The sequence below is a fragment of the Mesitornis unicolor genome, unplaced genomic scaffold (assembly GCF_000695765.1).
Source record: "Mesitornis unicolor isolate BGI_N332 unplaced genomic scaffold, ASM69576v1 scaffold20219, whole genome shotgun sequence".
Lineage (NCBI taxonomy): Eukaryota > Metazoa > Chordata > Aves > Mesitornithiformes > Mesitornithidae > Mesitornis > Mesitornis unicolor.
The window spans coordinates 1-9,859 of record NW_010206788.1 but is presented as its reverse complement, the minus strand read 5'-3'; the positions used below and the strand labels follow the sequence as shown (position 1 = coordinate 9,859).

At 42.5% G+C, this 9,859-nt stretch overlaps 1 protein-coding gene across 1 annotated transcript in view; it reads left to right on the top strand.

Moving 5' to 3' along the window:
- Nucleotides 1-6,711, top strand: part of LOC104546502 (neogenin-like) — a 21,383-nt gene extending 14,672 nt beyond the window's left edge. Inside the window, exons 9-12 of the mRNA XM_010191907.1 lie at nucleotides 2,036-2,194; nucleotides 3,981-4,235; nucleotides 4,522-4,658; nucleotides 6,536-6,711. Of these exons, the coding sequence (XP_010190209.1) occupies nucleotides 2,036-2,194; nucleotides 3,981-4,235; nucleotides 4,522-4,658; nucleotides 6,536-6,619 (635 nt within the window). The 3' untranslated portion in view covers nucleotides 6,620-6,711. The remainder of the gene's footprint in view (nucleotides 1-2,035; nucleotides 2,195-3,980; nucleotides 4,236-4,521; nucleotides 4,659-6,535) is intronic.
- The last annotated feature ends 3,148 nt before the right edge of the window (nucleotides 6,712-9,859 follow it).

The following is a 9,859-nucleotide window of genomic DNA, read 5'->3' as shown; positions in this document are numbered from 1 at the left end:
AGGAATGGTGTATGCCCTGGTTGGTCCTTCTAGACCTGGTTGGTCCTTCTTTCCAGTAAAATTCTGGAAGGGTATTGGGAAGCAAAGGGCTGTTTCTTCCTTCACACACCACACTTCTCTTCATCCAGTTCTTCATCTGTACTCTTCTCTTCCTTGAAATTTATCATCACATTGTGATCTTCATTAAGAGCTGGTGGTGCAACGTACTGATTCCTGACCTGTAAAGCTACCCATGATTTAGTGCTGATAACCCAGCAAATTATTAGCAAAACCCAGCAGTTTAAGCTCGGTGGCAGGGGAGACTTTCTGGGGACGTGGCTTTGCACTGGATCAGGTTTTCCCCACTGTCTAACCATATTCTGCTTTGGATAGTGTTTCAGAGCTACGGCAATTTTGTGGTGTTCTCTCCGTCTCCAGGCTTTTAGGAAATGTCTTGAAAGGTGTAATGTACGTCCATGAATTTTAACTGTGGTTGCAAAAATATCTAGGTAGTCTTTTGTACTAACATGCATTACATTTCATAGTGAGTAAAATGCTTGCTGAAACACAGGTGTAGACCATTGGTTTTGAGAAATAGAAGCAACTAAAATGTTTATGCCTGTAAAGTTTTATGCCTTACAGTCTTTGTCTCCTACCTTCCTGACACATAGAAGTCCTGGTGTCTCTGATGACTGTTGCCTCTGCCCAGATCTCTGATTGCCAGGTTTTTGTGGTTTCTTTCTCCATTGGCCAGTTCCCTGCAAGACAAAGTGGCATTTTAATCTCACTTTGAAGCTCTTAATGACAATATCTGACTTTTCGTGTCCCCTTGACAGCTGTCTCACAGGAGTTAAATCTAGAACCTACTGATTACTCAGTACAGTGTAGTTACTCTTCATTTACAGTAGGCTGATAGTGACATTGGCTTTCTGTTGGCCAGTTGTTCTCAGTGGGGAAGAAAAATTGTTTATCACTAATAGCTGAACATCTTTTCAGTACGTTGCCTCCGCTGATCAAGCCACACACCAAGTCCTGCTGACAGGCGGTTTTCCAGGACTTGAGGAGGTCAGAGGGTTCAGATTTGTTTAGTCAGCCTCTGAGTTCAAGCCATGTGCATCAAGGCAGGAAGCCTGAACTGAACTCACTGTTACCATGATGGATTTGTGCACCACGTCATTCCTAGAAAGTAACTTTCACAGGCAGCACATCTGGAGAATTTCCAGGTTCAAAAGAAAACCAACCACAACCTTTTTTTTCCCTTATGGTGTTCGTGGCTGCATTTCCCTCCTGTTTTCTGTGTTAACACTCACTCTTTTGGATGATTTGAAGCTATTCAGTATTTTAGTCTGTCATAAGGAGTAAATTCTGCACACGCTTTTCCTCCCCGCTGGGGAGTTTGTTTTGCTGTTACCACAAAAGGGGGAGGGCAAAGCATGATTTACATGAAGTACAAAGTTCATGTCTCTCATACAGGACAAAGAAAACAGCAAAATTAAAAAAGAAGAGGAAAGAAAGAAAAAAGAGGCTTTTGGGTGGAATGTATTGGAGCAGAGCTTTACTAAGTCTGCACATGGCACTTTGGTGTCTTGCCCTACTCTTATCATTTGCCTCGCATTATTTAGTTAACCAACGATGCCACATTTGGTTACAATGTTCAGAAATTTAATGACAGCCAGAAATTATTTTGGAATTTGAGCTCATACATCTCCTGTATTAGGTCTGACATTTAGAGCACAACATGAAATAAATACATGAAGTTCTAAGGGGAACTGAAGTTTCTTTTCCTCAAGTGTAACAGAAAGCGCTTGAAAGACACAGCCAAGAGAGATGCACTTTGTGCACGGGGAAAATTAAGAGCTCTGCTTCTTTCTGGAGCTAAAGTGCTAGAGCAGAGTTGGGATTGAAACACCTCATCTTGGTGTCACAGTAAATCTGCTGAGCGCTTGGCTCCCCTGTCCAGGGCTCTGGGGGAGAAGGGAGGGATGTGGTGCGTTTCAGTACACGTGCATGCTTTGTCTGTATGTTAAGCATTTTTCTGTCTTGTATTCATTCACAGCTGTGATTAGTGCTCATCCCATCCATTCACTTGATAACCCTCACCATCATTTCCACTCCGGCAGCCTCGCTTCTCCAACTCGCAGCTATCTCCATCATCAAGTCAACCCGTGGCCGATTGGCACATCCATGTCCCATTCAGACAGGGCCAATTCCACAGGTGAGATATCGATGACCAGGTAGATTTTGCTTGTAATGGAACAATGAGTGAAACATGTGGAAATCAAAACCTGAACCTTAACTTGGTCCTTTGTGGTGTTCCGTGAGAGGCAGAGGGGTGGGTTTAAGTACAGACAATACTGTTGATAAGTCGAATTTTCTGTACATGGTTTTGTGTAGATCAGAAATTGGTCCTTGACGTGAGGATGTCCTTGGAAAAAGAGGGTTAATGTTTCATATGCAGCTTCAAACAGGAAGATTCCAGATTCTAAAGCCTTCTGCCCTGGAGTCTGAAACATCAGTTTAAATCTGATTTGAGCTTCTTAATTTGATAACTTTTTTCCTAATTGGCTGCCTTTAAACCCGAGAAAGGACAAAAGTCCAGGCTTTGCTCCTGAGAGCTGACACTAGTTAATCTTCCTGAAGCACACAGAAAATTATGGTGATTTCTATGCAGCATTTTCAGGCTCGAAGCACAGTCTGTTGCAATGGTTTTTGGAATGTCTCCAGTGCTCTGAAAAAATTCTGAAGCAACAGTATTGCTAAATTGCACGTAGGTGACATCTTGAGGTGAAGAAAATGCTGAGCTTCTCTAGCTTAAGGGCTATGTTTCAATTAAGGTGCCACAGCCAGTGGTGGTGTTTCCCATTTCCTTCTGAAAACAATTGACGAGGCAAATACACAGGCAGATGGTGTGTCAGAGGCAGAGGTTCCTCTTGTTCTGGTTTATACTGCTGAAGTGACAGCTCTCATAATCCATATTCTTTCCTGCATGTGGTCCGAGTAGGGTTACAATGCCCTAAATTCAATAGACACCTCATCGTTCTCTTAGATCAGCGTGGAGCCTGCTGCAGACAAACAAATGAAGCCTGTGATTTCACTTGAGCTTTCAGCAAGTAAGGGGATTCCAAGTCTATCATGGAAAAAATGTGGCTTTTCTGTATGCACTACAGCGATCCATCCTTAACCCTTAACCTCTTAGAGAATGCCAGTACTGCCAAATACTGAAGGGTAAAATGAGAATGAAGACTTGTGTTCCATGCTCTTTATCTGAGGTACTATTACATGTAGCTGTTTCAGTGCAAAGGGTTGATCTGGTATTATGCCTGTGGAGTCACTCAGTTCTCAAGCTTATTTTGCTATTAGACAGCCATTGCTGTTTACCTTAAAAAAGGACGATTACGCAGGGTCGGTGCTATTTGCTACACAAGTAGTTAATGTGTGACTGGATGTGTTAGGATGGTGAGGGCTCTGGAGAACAAGCCTTATGAGGAGCGGCTGAGGGAACTGGGCTTGTTTAGCCTGGAGAAGAGAAGGCTGAGGGGAGACCTCAGCACCACCTACAACTGCCTAGAGGGAGGTTGTGGAGAGGTGGGTGCTGGTCTCTTCTCCCAGGTGATGGGGGATAGAACAAGGGGAAACGGCACCAAGCTGTGCCAAGGGAGGTTCAGGTCAGAGATAAGGAGGAAGTTCTTTACTGAGAGGGTCGTCAGAAGCTGGAACAGGCTGCCCAGGGAGGTGGTGGAGTCACCATCCCTGGATGTATTTAAAGAGCGGGTAGATGAGGTACTTAAGGATATGGTTTAGTGGGTAGACAGGAGCGGTTGGACATGATGATCTCAGAGGGCTTTTCCAACCGAGCGATTCTGTGAATTCACTTCTTAGCTTCTAACAGCTGTCTTGGAGAAGGTGCTTGCAAACACAACTGCTTCGTTCCCCTTTGACCACAGAGAATGTTTCTGTTCAAGAAAATAAGCCACTTTTTTTATTGGCCTGTTGTATTGTAGAATCCGTTCGAAACACACCTAGCACGGACACCATGCCGGCTTCCTCGTCTCAGACGTGTGCTGACCACCAGGATCCTGAAAGCACCACGGGATCATACTTAGCCAATGCACAAGAAGAGGACTCGGCTCAGAACCTCCCCACGGCACACGTCCGTCCTTCCCACCCACTCAAGAGTTTTGCGGTGCCAGCGGTCCCAGCAGCTGGTTCCACGTATGACCCTGCACTGCCAAGCACGCCCTTACTGACCCAGCAAGGTGAGTGGAGGAAAGAGAAAGGAGGATTTTAAGAAAACGAGGGGGAGGTAGAATTTGGCATCAAAGTAATCATGTCAGAGGCTGGACTGAATTTTGTTGGTATAATTTTCCAGGCCCTTTTATGCTAAGTACATAGAAAGTAGAGAAAAATCAAATCCAGCTCTCCCTGCTTTGAAGCATTCCTTTTTCTCTAATAGAATCCTTTTTTTCTCCTGCTTTTGAACGTTTGCAACTAGGCAAAAGAACTAATTAACAGAGGCATATCTATCTACCCATTTATTTTAAGCTCCCAACCATCCAGTTCACTCGGTGAAGACCGCGTCAATTGGGACCTTAGGAAGAACTCGCCCTCCCGTGCCAGTGGTGGTTCCCAGTGCCCCTGCTGTGCAGGAGACCGCCAGGATGCTCGAGGACTCAGAAAGCGTAGGTACTCTTACGCTGCCGGGGCTGGCTTTGGCAGTGCTTATCAAGGGGGGTGAATCTCTCTTACCAATCTTTAGTGCTGTCTTCACTGAGACTTTCAAAGGCAGAGGATAGCGAGGCATCTGACTTCCACCAAGTGCCGTTACTTCTGAACCCATACAAAAACATCAAGTGCAAATACCTTCTACAGAAGGCAGCAGATTTGGAGAACAGGCACTTAGATTGCAAGTATTAGCAGTGCTTTCTAAATTTGAAAATTACTTCAGAGCATGCCTCTATTCCTAATTACACCACACTGAACATACACAGTGCTTCCACCTATTCCAAGTCAACAACTGAAAAACCTTTTGCAGCATTTTGGCTGAGCAGTGTTTGCCGAGATCTCCTTCCCTGACTCATGCTCAGTGCTGCTGGTTTCTGCGAGCCTACCACAATTACAAGAAGAGGAGAGTGAAGACAGCTCCCATCTGTCTTTTCATTCTTTACAGTGTGTAGCACCTAATGGAGTTTTAATTTATGACCTGGGCTGCTCCATGCAGGGTTCTGTACTGAAGCTGTAGAAGTGCCCTGCACATCTGTGTTCTGCCTGCTTGTCTTGCTGTAAAGAGCATTGTTGTTCACGAAGCTGAAGGCCTCCAACAGTGCTGGGTGCTCTGCTGTACAGCTTAGGATGTTGTGTTCATGCTCGCTTGGAGATGGCGTTTATTTGTGTTTGTTTTGCAAGCATCCTGTGCCTGCATCCTGTTAACATGCAGCTGCCAGTGCTGCTGCAGAGCATCCCCAGTGCCATCGCAAAGGGAAAACTTAGCATTAATGCTAAATCATTTAAAGCCATCGTCCCAAATATGGTTTAGCTGCTCATATGAAAGTTCTGACTTTCTGGGGAAAAAAGCAGTCTTTGAAATAGCTTTTAAGTGAGCTGTTTTCCTTTCAAACTGAAAGCCAAGAAGTGATTGCAGTAGCTCTTGCATTACTGCTACAGGAAATGCTTATTTTGAATGAATTTTTCTCTTTTTTTCTTGTTTCCTTATTGTCCTTTCCTTCTGCCACATTGTTTTTATCACCCTCTTGGTTTTATTTCTGTTCGTGCTGGTCTAGAAGCTGTATGCATGCTTAATTTGGTGCAGTTTTGCCTTTCTGTTTAGCTGTCACTTCTGCTTTACTCTTTGTTTAAGTTGACATATTTAGTTTATATACTCATTAGTTCAGAAAAAAATTATAATACTTAAATACAGCCATTAATAAATTTCTTCATTAATAAATTAGTGCAGTATAAAGTCTGGGAAGGACTCCAGTTTAATGATGCACAATCAGCTGAGCAGTAGCTTTAGTATTACTGGGAAAGACTCGGTCAGCTTAGAAAAGGTCTTGAGAGGAGCGGGTTCATGGTATCTGTCTGCACATAGGCATTGATAATGCAGTGATGGCAGCTGTTCAGTATCGCTGAAGCTGGATAATTGAGGCTAAAAAGGGAGTGTGATTTTTTAGCAAGCATAATGATTCTCAGAACAGTTTTATTGAAGTGATTCCTTCGACGTTTTTTCCAGTTAAGATGGGAAGATTTTTCTAAAATATCTACTTTTGTTCAAAGGAAGCTGTTCTCTTGAAGCAGGAATAGATACAAGGAAAACAGAGAAGATGATCACAGTCTTAAAAATCAGTAAAACTACGAATCACTATTGCAAAAAGACCTGCACTTAAATAGAGATTTGTCTCAAGTTATTAATTCCTGTCACTGTCGATAAATCTGCTTCTGCTTATTAATTTGTCAAGGACACAAGCTGCACCAAAAATCACTGAGTATTTCTCATTGCTTATTCTGCCTCTGTTTAAAGCGAGTCAGTCACCTTGTCCATAACTTTTTTCTTCTCCTCCAGAATTACGAACCTGATGAGCTGACCAAAGAGATGGCCCACCTGGAAGGACTGATGAAGGACCTTAATGCCATCACTACAGCGTGACCACCTTCACCAGGACATGACTCCAGACAGTGTCACAAGTCTTGGGACTCAGCCTTGAAACGCAAGGAATTGTACAAAGAAAGAAAGAAGAAAAAAGAATAAAAGAAACAAAAAAAAAGGAAAAAAAACCAGAAAGGGCCAGCACATGAGAGCGTACATGGAAAGCAAGCAAACGAACCAGTGATTTGTGCTACAGCGGGTCAGAAAGAGATGACCTTTCTTGTCACTGTCCTGCAATGAAGTCACTGCCAAGCTGAATTCCATTGACCTGCTGAGACCGCGCAGGATGGGACACATCAGGCTGAAATCCAGCATCCAGACAAAAGGAAAAAAAAGTGGACTTCATGTTTGGTTGGGGTTTTTTTCTGGTCAGGTTTTGTCTCGGTGGTGTGATTGCCCTGCCTTTTCAGTGTTGGACATTTGCATTTATGTACAATTTTATTTGTGTTTTTATTTTATCTTTTTTTTTATAAAAAGGAAAAAAATACTGTAATCAAAAAAAAAAAGGACAAACTCTTGTTTTCCACAGCCTAGACTGACGTTTGACTGCTTGTTATATTGTGTATGAAAATTCATTGCCAGTGTGGGTTGTTCCGTTTTGTTTTTTATTCTGCGTATGATCATGTCCCCTTCTGGCAGTTAATCCATGGCCTTTTGGGATGCTGCACTGCTATTTGTAAGCTTTTTTTATTATTTTTATATTATAATTATTAAAAGCCTGACTTTTCTCCTCTCATCACTGTGAGATTTACCAGTCTGTCTGAATTGAAATGTAATTTGAAACGCTTGTTTGTCGCTTTTTGTGCAGTTTCAATATTTTGAGTGGGGAAAAGTAGATGGGGAAGGGGAGGGGATCCAATGGGAGGCTTCATTATCGTTGTTTTCCTGTCTTTCTACATTGACTCAAAAGACTGAAGAAAATGAAAGCATCTTCTGTAACGTCCTTCCTTGTAACTTCAGCATACTGTGTCTCTGGTTACTGAATTGCAGTGCGAGTCTCATTTAGAAACATCGAAAAAAATAATTTCCTTCTGTAAAGTAGGGTTCCTTACACTTAGGTGACGCTACCAGCTTATTTTGGCAACAGTGCTCTTTTTCTGTTGGTGTTTTTAGGTTAAAGGTGGCATCGTGAAACCTTCAAGTTGGCACAGGCCGCAGCGAGCAGCGCACACGACCACGTCTCTGCTGGTGGGGCTTGGGTCTGAGCCACTGAGACCTCCCAGGAGCAGAGAGCGGTGAACCATCAGCAACATAACGTGTGTCCACAGGATCCTTCAGCAGCAAGGCCGACCCCAGTGCAGTTTCTCTATCCCAGGCCATTTAAACAAGAATCCTTCTCATAGGGATTCTTCAGAGACATTAGTAAGGCAAAAAAAAAAAAAGTGGGTTTTTTTACACTTCAGAAACCATAGGAAAATAAAAACAGTATCAGTGACTCAGGTGCTGTTCACATATCTGTCTAGAGAGGAAGGAAAGGCAAAAGGGAGCTCCTATATGAAGGAAAGGAAAAGGGGATTTGTTTTCTCCATGTATGATTTCCTGGCTCTGCCATAATCTTTGAGAAGCAACGGCATAAAAAGAGGGACTGTATTGTAGTAAAAAAAAGAAGAAAAACCATTCCCAGCTGCCTAACAAACTCATGTGCGATTTCAGTTGTAAGATGAAAGGAAGCTCAAACCTTCCTGATGATGCAGATGGAGACTCTGTTCCTGCAGGTGCTGGTATCTGTGATCTCAAAGCTCAACGGTGAGGACACGGGATGCGCAGGTATTGGGCATTTCGGGTGCAGTCCACAGCAGCTCTGCAGGATGGCTGCACCCAGTGGAACATTAATGGGAAATACTGTAGTCTGCGTAAATTTAAATGTAAAAAAACCCCAAGAACTTTGCTTCAATTATTTTGTTTTATCCATGTGACTAAAACTAAAGCTGTGGGCCTATTTCTGTAGTCCCTGTCCCTCAGAGAAGGAAGAGCCAGCGAATCATCCTAGAGAGCAGCAGGGGTTTGGGTTGTAGTTTTTGACTTCTTTTCTTTTCCTGGACTCTCTGTGTTATCATTTCTAGGCCGTTTGCTGGGTTTATTTATTATCTGGGGGGGGAGGGAATCCAATGAATTGGAGCACCGTGGGCCACCTGGATAACTGATGTGTGGACTTTCAATCAACACAATTCAGGGCAGAATAAGCTACAGAATATGTATTTAAATAATAAAGTACACACCCTGTCCTGAAAGGAGGGGATGTCTGTTTTCCTTTGCCTATTTTTTACCTATACCCAAAGAAATACCATCATACATACACAGTATTCTTAGCTGGTGGGTCTTTGTGAATATTACTTATGTATAACATCATGAATGTTAATATTGTCATTGAATTTGGGGAGGGGGGGAATATTTTTAATGATAAAACAACTGTTCAAAGTTGGTTTTTTAAGGCTAAACTAAAAAAAAAAAGGAAAAACATTTATTCAGTGTACAATCTGTATTGCACTTTTTCACATTTTAATGCTACGTTTTCTTACATACCCTGTGATTTTAAATTTGGAGCATTGTGTATCCTTGTATTGTCACAGTCAAGCTGTTAAGTGGCAGCTTCCCTCAGAGACGTTTGGGGAAAAAAACCAAACCTGTATATTGTTTTGATTCTCATGTAGAATAATTTCGAGGACTGCTGTAGACGTCTACCTTTCTGTACAATTTTTTTGCTTTTCTGTAGTATTTGCTGTATACTCTGACTTTTTTTAATAACTTCATGTTTATTATTTCGTATTGGACATCCAATACAATTTTTTTAATCCAATCAAATTCTGGTGGTCTTGGAGAGTTTGTTCTCTTTTTAATTATTCCTTTACCTTTTTTTTCATTCCTTAATCAATACGGTGACCAGGTTTGGAGTTTAACTCACCCATTTTTTGTTGTGGTTTGGTAGCTGTGTCCTCCAGAGAAAGAAGAGGAACGGTTATCCCTGGCTCATCCTCGTGCAGGCCCGAGCAAGTAGCGTCTCTCTGGCTCAGTCCCCTCCAGTTCTCAGTTCCAGTTGCTCAGCAGCAAAAGTATCACCTTCTAACAAGGAAGCATCAGAAGGAAGGGTTTCAAATCAGTGAAAGCACATTTAATAGCCTTAGTAAACCAGTAAATCACAGAAAAGTACCCCTATAATTCTTTGAATAGATCACTTCCTGTGCAGCATTAGACCCTTCCTCGGAACCACGGCTTCATTTCACAGAATCACAGAATCACAGA